At 42.0% G+C, this 16,470-nt stretch overlaps 1 protein-coding gene across 2 annotated transcripts in view; it reads left to right on the top strand.

The window, feature by feature from the left end:
* Positions 1-13,381: 13,381 nt before the first annotated feature.
* NUDT14 (nudix hydrolase 14) overlaps positions 13,382-16,470 on the top strand; it is a 60,550-nt gene continuing 57,461 nt past the window's right edge. Inside the window, exon 1 of one of the 2 annotated variants that reach the window (XM_059474954.1) lies at positions 13,382-13,691. In XM_059474954.1, coding sequence (XP_059330937.1) covers positions 13,611-13,691 — 81 coding nt within the window. In that variant the 5' untranslated portion in view covers positions 13,382-13,610. Of the gene's footprint in view, positions 13,692-14,231; positions 14,350-16,470 lie in introns of those variants that run through there. The other variant, XM_059474956.1, reaches the window with a different exon arrangement.

The following is a 16,470-nucleotide window of genomic DNA, read 5'->3' as shown; positions in this document are numbered from 1 at the left end:
AATAATGCCTGTTAATGTATTAGTGGACTGCTGGTTAATGTACACTGGTAGATAAATGCTGATGTTGGTATTGGTGATGGCAGTGATAAAAACATAACAGTACAAACACAGTCTTCTGCTGCAAATTACTCTTTCCTTTATTACCCTTCTCATCTTTGATTCCAGTAGCAAACTTTTAAGCAAAGCTCTGATAACATTTATCCCAGACCATTTTTATCACTATTATCTTCCTTCTCTGCTAGGTTAGATAGAGCACCAACTCCAACAGCTTTCCTACACACAAGGTGCACAAGGTTGCCTTCATTGAAGAGTTGCTTCAGTGGTTTACTAAAAGATGGAGTTCATCTTTCTTTTTCTTATTTTTTAACTTTTTTGAGCTTTTTATAAAACCCATTTTTACTGCACTTGGAAAATGTGACTGTACAATGGGAAAGGGCAGGCCCTCCTTTTTTTTTCTTGTCTGAACACAATGGCAGGATAAGGGAGGCACCGCTCATTACAAGGAATACACTTTAATCAAGCTGCCCAGCACCAAGTGTTTGTCTTCCACCACTTTAGATGCCAATGTTTCTTTTCTCTCTGGGAGAAGAAACAGGCAACACTTTTAATTTTAATAAAAATCTTTCAGAATGAAGCAAACAGATGACCTAATTTGGAGGATCTACTTTGCCTGAGTTGCAAATAAAGGCAAAGATGACTGGCAGGCTCCCATACAGCATTGCTGGAGGAGATTTAACACTTTCCTGCTCAGTTTGTTGGCTGGGAAGTGTGAGATGGATTCCATGCTGTTTTATTCCACTTTCCCTGCTCCAGCAAGTATCCTTACTATCACATACTGCTTGGCTTGAGTGGGAACTGCAAAATATGCTGCTGTGACTAAAGCTCCAGCTGGAAAGGTGAAAATCTGATTTTATTAAACACATGTGGATGCCTGTTAAAATTACTTTGGCAGCTAAAGCCAAGACTTCATCTTCAGTTTCACAACAGTCTCATCCTCTGGTATGAATCCATTGTTTCCAGGTTTAAGGATATCAAAGCAAATCTGATGTGTTTCTTTAACCTACAGTACTGGGTGTCTACACAGACAAAGACAAGAAATCACTATCATAAGAAAGAGCCATGTTTCACCTAAATAATTCATTTCAAGCTTCCATGTTTGTGAAGAAAAACACAAAATGATTAAAGACTCCTAGTGCAGGGAAATTGAAATGCTTATTTATTGTGAATCCTCATGGCCAATTCCCAGGATTTGGAACTCGAATGCTGCATTTTTTTATGTTGTTGGCTGACAGCAGATAACATTTGAGGGCTTCAAGCATCTTGTCCTGTCTGCATGTATCATCCAGTAACAGCAGAAACTTATTCTCTGTGACCAGGTAGAAATAACTGCAGCCTGAAGACTCCTGTTCTGTTCTAGGATTCATCTCCTTCAAAGCCAGATCTCCCAGCCTTTTCTCCCAGCAGGACTGAACTCCCAAATTCAAGGGAGGGAAGCACAAAAGGAAGGGTAAGGATGCAGAAACATGAAGCCTAAGTCTTCTTTCACCTACATCACCTTAAATATCAAGGGAGCAGCCCTGTTGTCCCTGAACTGCAGGCACAAAAGGCGCCAGCCCTGCAGTTTGACCCCCTGAGGTTCCCTGCTGGAGGGAACACAGGATGGACACCAAGAAAGAGGACACAGGAGGTGGTGGAGGACTGGAACCAATGTGTTTTTCTGCCAGGCACTTCTCCCCAGACAAATCCCTACTTGCTTTGCTCACAGTCTGTAACAGATGAAACTTGGTGTAATCTATCAACTTGTCTATAAATTACCAAAAATTATGATACTAATTATCAGTAATGAGGTGGTTTCTCTTGGAACTTGTGCTCTCCTGGTGACTGATTGGAAACACACTTCTTAACTTTCATTTAAACTTGTCATACTGCAGCTTCTTACTGCAAATTCTGGCTATTGCAATGCCATAGAGCATCTCCCTGCAAGGGTGAATTGGGCAAAGCCGAGGCACTCCATGATATTCGTTCTTTAAATTTTGTGAACAGATTCTGGGACCTGCTCTTCTGCCTGTCTGCACTAGAGCATACAGCAAGCATTACTGACAGCAAAGAGCTGCTTTGGAGCCCCAGGGAACCGTGCAATGCAGCAAAAGTACAAAAATGCATGGTCTGTTGTATGGATCTAGCCAGTGAAATCTGGCTGAACAATGAACACCTTGAGGGGAGCACTGACTGATGACAAGCATGGGATTCAATCTTTGTCCCAGATCCATCCATGAATGGATCAGTCCTCATTTTCATAAAATCACCGTTTATTCTACTGGGCCACTAATTGCTACTATTAAAGCAAATGGTGCCACATATGGCCTTGCAGAGTATCAACAACCCCGAGCTGCCAGGCACTCAGGTGTGCAGCAAGGTGCCGCATGCAAACACCTCCACCCAGAGGATGGGCATTTCTTTGATTATTGCTCTGCTCTACCTCTGCCACCTCCTAGGGCAGTTCCCCCCATGGGCACTGTCCACAGACACCAGCTGTCTTCCTGTCTCAGCCACCAGCTGCTACCAGCTCTGCACTATTCATTTGGCAGAGCTTTCACTCCTGAGCAGGTTCTGATGGTTTATGGGCATTTTCCTGTGTTGGAAGGACCAGGAATGAAGGGGCTTCCATGTGCTTTTGGCCCATATCTCCTGTGTGTCACATACAATATCCAGCCCTCTGAAGTCACATCCCCTGTTTGCTGTTGACATTGAGGAACCACTTGGCTTCCAGGGTACAAGATGTGATTTGCTATGTAATTTTCCTTCCAGACTCTGTAAAACACCTTGGGGTTTATTTTATAATTTATTTTAGTATTACCAGGAGGATGTTGGATTAATATTTTTTCTACCAATATCAGCAACACTGTCAGCAGAGAGCCTGTCCCACAAACTGGATGGGAGCCAGGCACACAGGACTCCTGCATGAACAATGGATTGTTCTGGAGAATAATCTGTAGAAATCCTGCTATATCTCACCCACAAAGAGGTGTCAGAGATCCCAAGCTGGGGCTAAGGAATAATTGTTGGCACCCTGCAGAGATTCCTGAAGACTTCACTATACACAAAACAGTCACTAGGCTAATCAACTCCACTGTGAGGTTTTCATATAGATCAAAACAGTTCAAAACAAACATCTCACAATTTATCAGTTATGCTCTTTTCTCTTTTTTTTTTTGTTGTTGTGAGAAAATGGGCAGAAAACAAGTGGAGAAATACAAATTTATTTTCCATAGACTGGAAGTACTTCTTTTTCCGGTCAGCTCCATTCCTGAGTCAGCTATCTGTGTACACTGCTAAAGGAAGTAATGGAAGTTGTCTATACAAAAGAAAGGGAGCACAAATCAACAGGAGAGAAAATTGGGTTTATCTTGAGCCACTGGCAAAAACAAAGCTATCAACCATGTGAAACAAGACAGGGCTCAGTGCAGAATTGCAGAGCCCCTGGACGGTATTGATGATATCTAAATTGTGTGACTGCTTTGCAGCTCTTTTGCCTTTAATCCAAATAGTGTCAGTCTTCAGATTGCTTCTCAGTGTATGTGTCTGTCTGCAGACACTACTGCATTGATTTCCATCTGGTGCATGTTTTAAAAGTTTTCCTCACAACCTTAAGGATTAACTGCCCTTTTTTTTTTAAATTTTTTTTTCTCTCCACGGAACTTCAGATTCTGAAGCATGCTGAGGAAAACAATCACAGCAAAGAAGCACCAAATCTCCTGCAAGCTCTCCCCTGATCAGTGGGCACACAAAGATCCACCAGCAGCTGCTAATGTTGCGTTATGGATGATTAGCAGGACTTCCTGTGTCTAATGAACATAGCTCTTTCAGTGAGGAGACACAGCACAATGCTGTCCCAGGAACATAAAAACGATGTAACATCCAGTCAGGAATGCATTTACTGCATGGCCTGGAATGGTGAATTGATCTCATGCCTCTGTAACAAAGCTTTCATCTGTAGTCCCCATGCACTGCTGGCACTGGCACGGCTTCAGAACGAGCCCGACCATCCTGCTCCCAAAAGGAACTGATTAGGAAGGATGTTCTAGGAGCCATTTGATACAGGCAGCACAATCCAGAATGCAATTTATGGAGCAAAAATAAAATAATACAGCAGTCTTTAGGTATTTTTATGTCTAAGTACGCCAACGGCATCTAACTGACAGTGAAAATAAGCATTTAACACCCCTATAACCATGGTGTTCCTGGATTTGAAGCAGGTAGAGTGGATGGACAGATGTTTTGGTGTGAACATGGCACATAAGAGAAAAAGGTTCAGTTTGGTTTTTTCTGCTTTCCTCTTGATTTTAACTGGAAATATATAAAGATAGGTCCATTTAAAATCCCTCTGCTCATATCTCTATATCTTGTTTCATACATCAGGCATCTAGGATATCCAGGGATATGTGAAATAAAATGTGAAGTTGTGGAATGATCTATATGGTGAAGAGAATAAGGATGATGTAAATAACACAGGCAGCTTGTAAGAAAATCTTTTGCCAAATATCTACCTTATGGCAACAGTGCAAGAAAGGGGGTGAAAATGGACTTGGAGTTTTGCTTTGTCAATACTATAAAATAAACTCAAGTTAAAATGGGTGTTACCCAACCCAATTGTCAAACATCACCACTGCAATACAAAGACAAATGTTTATTGGCTTAACTTTGAAAGTGCAGTAAATGCTCTTCTATTCAATTAGATAAACAAATACAGGACAGAGTATATAATAGGGTCCTTTCATGTAAATTATGCTTTCTAAGTCACGTGTAAAAGAAAAATGACTTTAATGTTTATATTTCTGTAAAATAAAAAAACCATCAAGGTTCTCCTTCTGATATATTCTAAATATAAAAAAATGAAGAATGTTTAAATGATGTCCATTTTATGACAAAGTCAGCAAAGCAAAGAGGCATAACCAGGCTGACAATCCAGATTTTCTTCTCACCATTACAAGAGAGGAGGAAAAAATTCTTTATTCTGTTCTCATTTACAGTAGCAAATCCCCAGGAACTGCACTGACTTCAGTATGTTATTTTGGATTTACAGCACCCTAAAAGAGATTAGAATTCAGTCACACATGAATGAAGAACAGAATATCCACATTCATTCTAAACATATTTTCCTTCCTTGTGTACACAGAGCAGCAATGCTGTCCTCAGCAATGACAGATTATGTGCTGTTTGTTTACCTGCTTGCCTAGAGGTGTTTGTACAGGTACCAGGCAGGATGCCTCAGTGAAGGAAGCACTTTGATACCCTCTGCAGCAAATGCATCCTGATTTACATCCAGAGAGAGCTGCCTTCTCTGCAGCATCAGGGCATCAGGCAAGGGGCTAAAACATACTCACAGCATTATGCACCCAGTGATGAAAACCACCTGTTTGTGAGCCTGTTCTATTGTCTCTGCCAAAGACTGCCTCCAAGCCCTCACAATTTCTCATGCAGATATATTAGCATACATGGACTGTATATCTTTAAAATACAAGCAGAAAACTGTGGTAGTTTTTGGAGAGCACTGTGGTCAAAACAATATATAATTCCTGATCTTGATGGAGGAGGGCTATTTCTTCCTACAGGTTGCTTAGTTATGAGAATCTCAAATCTAATCTCAGCAAAAAGGCAATGCAGTGAACAGATCCCCACCAGTTTAAAAGCACTGATATCCCCTGCCCAGCACAATCCCCTAACACCCCATGCCTTGTCCAGCGTGTTCAGCTGAGCTGCAAACTCCTCACACCGGAGCAGGGAGCCAAACAAAGTTTTCCTTTGCCTTTCCTTTGGTCTTGACACCTGTCAGCATTAAACACATCCGCCTCTCCTGCTCCACAGCCTTTCTAATGAAGTGGCTGCAGGCAAGGAAGAGGCATAAGAGAGGGAGCACTGCAGAAGTAAAATGAAAATAGGCTGCTCCAGGAGATCGACAGAGATTAGGGCTGGATATCCCCAGGCTCAGTTTTACTGTGGGCATACTAATGCCCACATCTCCAACTGAAATGCTCTGGAAACCTTCTCTGCAGCCTCCAAGAACACAGAGCAAAATAATAATTCCAGCAAGATAGATCACAAATAGGAAAGAGGAGGAAGGGTTGATTTCTGTGGTTAATTTTTTTTTCTGGACTACAACTAAAGAATTGAAAAGTATGCAGAACATTTATTAAAAAAGAAAAAAAGTCAAGGTTTCAAAGTCAGGCACTTTCCCAAGTTAGGAAAGGTCAGTGCCAACAGTTTTGAGAGTCCAGTATAAAATGCCTAGGATTTTGTTTTTCAGAACTTTGATTTTTATGGAGATCCAATCTCTTCCAGACCCAATCTTTTAAAGACCCATATTCTAACTTTCCAGCTAGCCCTCAACAACAAATCAGCTCCACTACCTGCAGATTACTTGCTAAATCATTTCAACTGACTCATTCCAACCCTTATATTGCTTCCTGACATCAAGTCTCTGATAATGAAATCCTGCTGCTCTGTATCTCCAGCCCACATCCCACACTGCCACTGCACTCCCAAAACCATGGTCTGCGCTGTCCTTCAACCACGTGTTTTTTGAAGAAAAGTTACAACTCCTTGAACTTGTGGGGTGCTCACCCTGTCCTTCCTCTGAGCTCTTCTCCAACTCACTTCCAACCACAAGAATCTCAGGAGAGCATTTAGGCTGTTTTGTTCTGTGATTCGATACCAATGACCAACATAAAGCTCATGGTTCCTAATCACTGGTGCAATAGAAATAAACAGGAAAATGATAAAATACGTCTAATGAAGAGGAGGCAGGAAAATGGCCAGCTGTGTCTCTCTACCTTTCTATCACACAAAACACATATACATATATTTATATTTAAATATGTTGAAATAGAAACCATGTACCTGCTCCCTATATCTGGTGAAAAAAGCCTCTCTGACTATATTTTTATTTTGGAATGTCTCAATTTACCAAACAGAAACATTTCATCCAGACAAGTATTCAATTAAATTCCTTTGAAAAACAGGCAAGCTTCCACTGGAGCCCTGCCAGCCCCAGCTTGTGAGCAGCCCAGCTGGTAGTCTCCTGAGCACCAGGGCTTCCAGCTCCCACAGTCTCAAGAAATCTTGCTAGACAAACTGCCTGAAGATTAAGGACCCTTGGGCTTGTAATGCCCCCATCCAGGGCAGAGTACCAGGCACAGCACAGTGCTGTGGTGGCTGGGGAGCTCAGAGACACCAGGCTCATGGCTACAGCCACAGCCAGCACTCCAGTATCCAACAGCTCCAGCTCCAGTCCTTTTTTACAGGCAATTTCAAACTGTTGGAACATCAAGGTTCCCTGAGAAATCAAAATACTTTTCTCCTTCCAGCTCTATTGCATACATATGTGGCAAACAAAAGAAGATCCTTCGTGATCTTTTGCTCTCCTTCAGCTGTTCCCTATTACCGTACATTCATCTTGTTTGTTCTTTTGTGCAAATTATTTTGCTGGTTTTTTTGTGAAAGACATCGTTTTTCTACCTGCATTTGAACAGTTCCCAGCATAATGAGATCCAGATATTGGTTGTACATAGTTATGCAACACAAACAATGTAGTGTTATCATTTTCTTTTTTCCCTCCTTAGAGAGAAGTTTATTGAAAAATCAAAGCACTCCCTCTGATCATTTTCACTCTGTTAGCTGTAGGCAACATTTGTTGGATAGTAATTAATATAATATAAAAGTATCTAAATTTTGCATGCATATTGTTTTTTTTTCACACACTGTTTGTTCTTCTCCCAGCTTAAAAGCTAAGAATGAGAATTTACTTCCCATGTTCTCACCTCCCCTCCTCTACTTCATACCATATTGCAACTTGTCATATTATATTGTGAATAACTTAAGGCCTATTTGACATATTAGTTACACATTTATGTTGTAGAGCTTTTTTCCTTCACTATTTTTAGAGACCAATTTTACATGTCATGATATCCATATCTATATTTATACTGAATATGTTTATTTTTTTTTTTCTTGCCATATTTAGTTCAAGGCTTTTACTGATGATAGGCAGAAAAAAAAAACTTACTAATCAGACCTTCATTTCACAAGGCAGATGGATAACTTGTAGCTCTTCTGGGAAATGACACTATTCTAACTAGACCTAGGTGATTTTCCTACTACAGTCATGAGACAGTTCTTGACTTTGCAAAGTAAAGACCAAGATGGTTGTTCTTATTAAAAGAGATACACTTTTGCTGAAAACAAGGTGGAGCTAATCAAAACATCTAAGGGAAACAAACTGATATATTCCTCTAACTCACTGTGGTACACATCAGCAATACCACACACCATGCCTGTCTTGATCATGCTGTTAGTCCTTACAAACCAAATTCAGGAATAATTGCTCCAAGTTCTTCAGACTGAGGCTATTCATGGATTAAAGCAGCACTGAGCCAATTGATGGTGAACAAAATTGTTGGAACATAATATCATATACTGCAGTGTGGACCTCTAATTTTGTATTTTGTAATTGAAATGTAAATAATTTATTAAAATAAAAAGTTGTCTCTCAGGAAAGTTACTACTAAAATCAAAACAAATTTCTCTAGGGCTCTATTTACAATGCCAAAAGAATTGCATAAGCACAATTCCTGACTTTCATGAATGTAACCAGGGTGGTTATGCCCCAGAACTGAATAATGATTAAAAGTTAGATATTGGCAGCTTCAGGCTTGCTTTTCCCCAGGAGCCTAAGGGGTAAGCTTTAGAAGGCAAACTTCACAGCAGCCACTTCATTACAGAAAGAACATGCATCTGATCCCCAGAAAAGCACTCAAAACTAACATCTCTGTGGCGATGCAAGGACGGCCCACATGAAGAGGATACAATTTCATGCTGTCAACCATAAGGATTCCCAACATGAGTTTACAAAATAGACTTCATTTGGGACACTTTCATCCATCCTTCTCACTACGCCTGTACAGCAAAGGTGTTCTACTCTCCTAATACCCCTATATGACCTTAACAAAAACTGCATGTGGCCCAGGGAGCTGAGGCAGAAGAAGTTGTTCTGGGAGCAGTTTCTAGGCAGAAGACAATGGCTTTGACGGCATCCCAGCTGGATAGGGCTGATGTGGGCACACAGCTGGATCCAGTGCCTCTTGGATTCAGCAGCCTCTGCTTCTGCCCAGAGCTGGGGATCCAGGCTATTTGTCACCCCTACAGCAACGCCCTTCTACCAAACATGTGGCATCATCTCCACTTAACAGCTCACAAACCATTAAGTTTGCCATTATTTTCATTTTCATCATTTGCATTTCCCATTTTTCCCTGCAACCATGAGGGTTAGAAATATTTTTTTAAAAATGGAATTTGAGAAGTGCAAGTCATCACGTCTCTAGTTGCTGAGGCTTTCATACTTGTAGTATCTTAGTAACAGCTGTACTCACAAATATCAAAAGTAATGATACTCTGCAATACATTAAGGAGTCCTCTGGAGATGAAAGGCTCAGGACCTGATGATTTTTTGTTCATGAGCCACGGCATGTCAAAGAACAAAGTGAGCCTGGCAGGGATTGACAGAGATTAAAAGTACACACACAAAAATCACTATGGAAAATGCGTTCCCTAACTCTGCACGAGTGAACCCAACAGCTCAGGCACCTCGCTAAGCTCCAGTGGGAAGAGGGAAGGGACATTCCTGGGTGTCCTCTCTCTGGAAGCCTGGGCTGAGGTGAGAGGTGTGCTTGGCTGCCGGGGCCAGGCGAGCAGACGGAAACATTCCCGGTTGTGTCCCAAAGCAAACAGCAATAAAACCAACTGCTAATGAGGATGCAACGTGACCCTCTGCAGAGTGCCTGCCCAAGGACTGCGGGCTGCAAGGGGAAGGAAAGGACTGTGCCGGCAGAAACTCCAAGCTCAAGGGGATTTTTTAAAAGAGCAACCAAAAAAAAAAAAATGTTTGGGTACTTTGCTGGTAATAAAAGTTACTCACGAAGTAACCCAGAGCAAACACTGCTTTGAAGGAAAGAGAAGTCTGTTAAACAAAGAACTCTACTCTGCAGAAAGAATTCCTTTTTAACACTAATGTACACATTTCATTTTTTGTAATAAATGCCAGTGAATCTTCCCTTAAGACTCTTTACTCCAAACAGGACACTTCTCTTTTTTTTCCCTCTCTGATATACTCTCCTTTCCAGGAAAGACACAAATTTTTATTCACACTTTCTGCTTTTCTTCATTGGGCTGTTTATCACACTGTTACACAAACCATTCTCAGCTAATACAGCCTAGGGACAAACATCTGGATTTTAGTAATTTACAGCAGGAGACCAGCAGCTCCAGGAGACTGAAGAACCCATGAGCAAACTACCCATGACAGCATTCACAACTTAGTATCTGTGTTTTATTGTTTGTTTGCTTTTTTTTTTTTTAATAACAAGAAAACAATCCAGAAGCCACTGTTAAGGGAGAAAAAGGAATGTATTTAATGTAGTGAAAGGCAACCTGTCATTCTGACACATCCTTGGTTTTCTGGAAGTCAAATTAACAGTCATATTTGGCAAGAAAGATGTGATGGCATAAGGCATTTGGTTTGTGGAAGGACATCAGAGGTAGTGGTTTTGATTAGAAGTGCAATGATAAACCTGGACAGTGCCCTGCAAAGAGACTGTGACAGCCAAGAGTAATCCAGGGTGTAAGAAGTTTGGGAACTGATGAACTAGGGACAGGACTGTAGAAATGTAAATTATACTAGAATAATGCTACTCAAACTCAAAAGATTCTGCAAGCAGTTAAACATGGACTTAAACTTAAATATTGGAAATATCTCATTGAAGGTAATGGGCATGAACACAGTCCTTAAACACTTTGGAATTATGGATGTTTGTTTTCCCAAGTTTCTGGACACATACCACTGCTAGTATTTCTGCTTTAAAAAGGATCAAGCACACAGGGATTTCAAGAAATACACAACAAAGTAGTTGGGGCAGTTTACTGAGCAAACACACCATGTCCTTTGGAACCCAGTGGGAAAGGAGCTCTCCTGGCCCCTGAGCTGAGGGGCTGAGCAGCCTCTCTGCACTGTATCATCTCCTAATCCTTGCTGTGAACTCAGGGCACCTTCAGCCAGGCTGGTGTCACTGTGCCAGTCAGCCACAAAAGCAGTGAAAGGGAACAGGAAAGCAGGAGTGTGTCTCACCCATACAAAAGTAAGCTGTTCCCCTTTGTTATTGGCCCTCTGAATAAATGATAGCTGAGAGAAATTTCCTTTTTGGGATTGTTCCTGCACTAGCAAATGCAAAACCACTTGCTGCAGAGGCCATCTAAGCCTTAATAAAGAACTGTAATGAAATTCAGGTCCAGGTGCTGAATGATTAGTCCCTCTATCAGAACATATTTTTCCTATTTATTTTCTTGCTCAGATTTCACCTGTAAAACAGGAACATTAAGGCAATTCCTCAATCTCAGCCTGTTAAATCCTCAATTCAGCTGGCATACTCACAAAGAAGATTTTCCAACAAAGGAACTGACAGCTTTCCATTGCAACTGCAACACCAGAGCATCCCAAAATGCATTTTCCTGTGACACTGTGCTCAACTGCTCCAGGTACATTAATGGGATCAGGTCTGTGACACATCACAACCCAAAAGCTTCCCACCTCAGCCTAGGAATGGAATAAGCAATCCATCACACAGTGTGACACGTTCCCCAAAACACACACACACTCAAAACCTGAGAGTGGTGTCAGAATGTTTATTGAAGAGGGCAATCTGACTGGCTGAACCGACCTGGGTAGCCGGTAACTTTTAACATAAGCAAACAGAGATACTGTAAACCTGCTGTGCATGGAAACTGTGTTTATACTTAAATTGGACTTGGAAGACTGAAATAACTTACTAGAAAAATATAGCTAAAGTTCCCAGGAGCTCTGAATGACCTTGAGATCATTCTGAAAAAAACAGAAATATGTAGACATATACAGTGATGCAAACAGAGTTACACAAATATTTTTGAAGTCAGCTAATAAAATACATTTCCTTGCCGATTTTTTATGATAGCTTTGCAAACATACTTTTAAAACCACACTTTTCAGCCCCACCAAGCATTTTTTTTGCCACTTGCGTTATCAGAACTGATGGTAAGCATTCTGCAATGTAAGTGTTGCCTCATTTACTTCTTAGTGAGTTTTGTAATTGCTGGATCTGTTCCTTTTAGATAGACTGCTGAAATTCTTACTACCACATGACAAGACAATAAATTTTCTTAGTGATGCAGTGGAAGTACAGAGGAAGACAAAAATAGAAAAAAAGATATGAGAAACTTCAGATTTTTCTCAGTGTGGCCAATATATTAACAAAATATTTTTATTTATATGGCACCTAAATTGTTGTACATAGGCACATCTGCATGGAAAGTGATCACAAATCAGAGAGATAACAACCACCAAAAATTGTGAGCTCCGTTGCTCATGAACCTGGAAAAAAATTATTAGGAGTATTAAAGCACCCAGAGTAATGTAACCTAATGTTGCATAACTGTGATAAAATGTCTACAAATACCAGGAAATTGTTAAATCTAGAAGTGTTTTGCTTAAAAAATAATGACATAAAAGGAGAGGGGATAACTGTTTTATAACTTGAAAATAGCCAGGGGAGTCTAACCAAGCTGCTTTTATTCTTCTGCCATGGGCTGGGTGCATGGCCAGTACTGGAAGCTGACTGAAAAGGAAAACTGGAGATGCATCAAGTGATGGATTGCAGGTTATCCACGAATCTGTACTTGTATCTGAATTTTCCACACCACTCATACAATCTCCATTTGGCAGGAAAGCAGCACACAAGCAGGCAGGCAGAAGGGCCTGTGCTTTTATCAGCAAGGTGCTCATCTGCAAAGCCGATGGTGTCCAGGAATGGGATAACCTGGGAGCGCGTACATCGCATCAAGGCTTTGGAGGAGAGGGGCAGGTGTCAGTTCAATGCCGGCATACCCTATCAATTTTGGTGTAAAGTGTGGGAATAAGTGACCCTCTGAGAAAATCCGCCAAGTTCCAGAGAAAACAGGATGGTGAATAGGTTCAATAGGTGTTTCTCGAGAACAATTTCACTCCGTGACCGGAGGTTCTAGTGCGGTGGGGGCGGGCCGGTCTCTTCCGTGCCTGCAGTGAGAGAAAAAGAATAAATGGCCTTAAGCTAAAAGAGAAGACATTCAGAATAGACAGTAGAAACATTTTTTTCATTGTTATAATGGCCGGACATTGCAAAGGAGCTACCCAGGGAGATGGTGGAGTCACCAGTTCAAGAGGTGTCTGCATCTGGCACAGAGCTACGTGGTTTAGTGAGGGTTACAGGGGCAGTGCTAGGCGGACGCTTGAACCGGATGATCTTAAAGATGTCTTCCAACCGTGGTGATTCTGTGAATAAAGGCGGCGAGGCTCCTGTGTCCCGGTTTGGGGCGGTGAAATTCAGCATTCCGTGATTCCGGCTCCCTCTGAGGGCCGAGGCCGCAGAGCGCCGCGGCCGCGTCCGTCAGCACCGGTGCCGCTCCCGGCCTGTCCGCCGGCGGCTGCGCGCGCCTCTCCCCTTCCTCCTCGTCCTCCTCCTTCTCCCGCCGCTGCCGCTGCCCCCGCGGCAGGGATGGAGGCCATCGAGGAGCTGGCGGTCCAGCCCTGCACCTCCTCCCTCTACCTGCGGCCTTTCCGCCTCTCTTACCGGCAGGTGAGTGGCGCCGCCAGCCCGCCCGCCGTCCCCGTCCCGGCAGGGCCCCTCAGCCCCCGCCTGCGCCATTTTGGAGCAGCGCCGCTGCCGCCTCATGGCACCCCCGGGGCGGCCGCGCTGTCCCCGGCGCTCCCTCGGCCTGCCCTGAGGTGGGGTTCGAGGAGGACAGACCGTGGTCACTGCCTTGGGGTGGCAGCGGTTCCTGCGTCCCCAGGGGTGTCCCCCTGTGCCCTCCGCCCGCGCGGGGCTGTCACTTTCACTGTCACTTTCACTGTCACTTTCACCCCGTGCTGGTGTTCGGGTTCACCTCTCTGGAGACATTCCAAACCCAGCTGGACTCATTCCTGTCTCACCTGCTCCAGGTGACCCTGCCATGAGAGGGGTTTGGATGAGCTGATTTCCAGAGGTCTCTTTCCACCCTGACTATTCTGTGATTTCGTGAATAACCTCAATGCCCGCAGGTGGGAAGTGGGGAAGGAAATCCTGTCCCGTATCATGTTTGTATCAACATGAGTCACCTTTCACAGGATCACTGAGAGCTGGTGCTTCAAGCAGCGGCAGGAATGAGAGCTTTGAAAGGAAAGTCACTTGTCACAGCACAAAGCATTGCATGGTCCTCGGGTGCTTTCCTTGGGCCTGCTTGGTGGCTGCTCCCAGGGTGAGTGGTGGAAGGGGAAAGGAAGGAGAGTTTAGACAGACCTAGAAGTGGATGGTGGAAAACACATCTCATTTCTTCTTTGCTTTGCTTCTAAACACATCAATTGGAAAGGCAGAAGAGGAAAGTATTGAGTCCAACAGTGAGATAAACCACAGAAAATTAAAAGCAAGGGTTCAAATAGGTTTCATCAAAGCAGATGAGCTGATTTTTAACATTTTTAAAAATGCATTTTATACATGATTTTCCTAAAGAAAGCTCTCTTCTCATTGATTGGGATAAATAAACTATTTTGATTCATGAACAGCTGAGAGCTTTATACTGAGATGTCTTTTTAGGTATCAGAAGTAAACTGTCACGGACATCTTTTGTGAAAAATCCTTTCCTTAGGATTTTTTTTCCTGAAAAGCTGAGAGGCCTCAGGAACAAAATGTAAACAATGATTATCTGCTGCTGTGGAATGCAACAGGTGCATCTGTGATTGGTTTCATGTGGTTGTTTCTAATTAATGGCAAATCACAGTCAGCTGGCTCAGACTCTGTCTGAAACAAAAGCTTTTGTTATCATTCCTTCTTTTTCTATTCTTAGCCAGCCTTCTGATGAAATCCTTTCTTCTATTATTTTAGTATAGTTTTATTGTAATATATATAATAAAATAATAAATCAAACTTTCTGAAACATGGAGCCAGATCCTCGTCTCTTCCCTCATCCTAAGACCCCTGTGAACACTGTCACAGTAAACCTGAAAAACATTCTTTCACGTTCTGAATTTTTGCTGGCTTAGCTTACAAGTGATGGGTCTTACTACTTAAATTAATTTTCACTTCTGAGTCATCCTCTATTTACATGAAAAACGGGATTTAATTAAAATGTTTGAAACAGTATTGCAAAATTACATTTAATTGAATGGATGTGCCTTAGATGTGATGAGTATTGTAAAGAAGAAATAAGGATATGTTTGGTCATGTGCTGTGAATTGACAGAGATCAGCACTGCCACTAAATGAAGCAGACTTGCCCTTCTTGCTACTTCCTCTCTGCACAAGTGTCTGTGCAGCAGCTGAGTGAGCTGGACCAGGGTAAAACCTAATCTAGCCTAAAAAAGAAGTCAGTTTTAAGCTAGACAAGATCAGTGATTCAGTTCATTATGCTGGCAGAGGGGAGGTGGTAATGTGGTAGTTAGGGATGAGTGTTTGGGGCCTGGTGAGAGATTGTTTCTCTTGGCTGCAGCACTGTCTTGAAATGAAGTTGAAAATGTAGTTTTTATGGCATCTGTGCAGAGGCTGGCCTGGGTCCAGCCCACGGAGAGCATGAGCTCAGTGTGAGCACAACTGTCTGTACCTGACCTGAGAAACAGGCCCTTGGTTTATTGAAGCCCATTTTGCATTTAAAAACTGACTTACTAACCAGAGGAAATACTAAATATTTTCACTCATTTGACTAATTGTTTCAAAAGCATTTAGGTCTGCTCAAAACCCCATTAAACAGTCAAGTGTCTAAAATCCAAGGGAGTTAAATGCCTGTTGTGCTTAAGAATTTTGAAAATTCCACCACTCCTCTAAAACTGACAATTGTTTCCAAAATATAGCCCTTGATCTTAATGCTTTTATACTGAGTAAGTCTTCCCTTGTCCAACTATTTTAATTCACTATCTGGAAAAAGAAAAGAAACTTTTCTTCTTCCCAGCTCCTAATTGTTCCTAAGTAACATTAATTTCCCCCATCCATGAATTCCCTGCACTTGCTCGCTGAACTTGACCCAAATCTAATAAAAAAGTCTTTCTGGATAACAGAATAATCTAATGGGTAAAACTTTTGAATAATGGCATTTTTTGCACTGTGAAAACTGAAACTAATTTGGATGCTTAAATTATGCAATATGTGGAATTATGATGTAATTGGAAGGCTTGGGGTGGTCTTATAGGTACATTTTGTGAAGTTATGACACATCCCCTATAATTCATTGTAGGTCTGAAAAAGAGTCATTGATGCATTTTTTGGTGTTCACATGACATTAATGAAGGAGAATTGGGGCCTTGAAGACTGAGAATTTTAAATCTATTTTCAAAAAGCTTTATTCAAAAAACAGGCATTGATATTTAACATAAATCTTCTGTCCAAGGACA

Source organism: Ammospiza nelsoni, chromosome 6, assembly GCF_027579445.1.
Source record: "Ammospiza nelsoni isolate bAmmNel1 chromosome 6, bAmmNel1.pri, whole genome shotgun sequence".
NCBI lineage: Eukaryota > Metazoa > Chordata > Aves > Passeriformes > Passerellidae > Ammospiza > Ammospiza nelsoni.
Note: the sequence above shows the minus strand (reverse complement) of the source record. Positions and strands in the feature narration are given on the sequence as shown.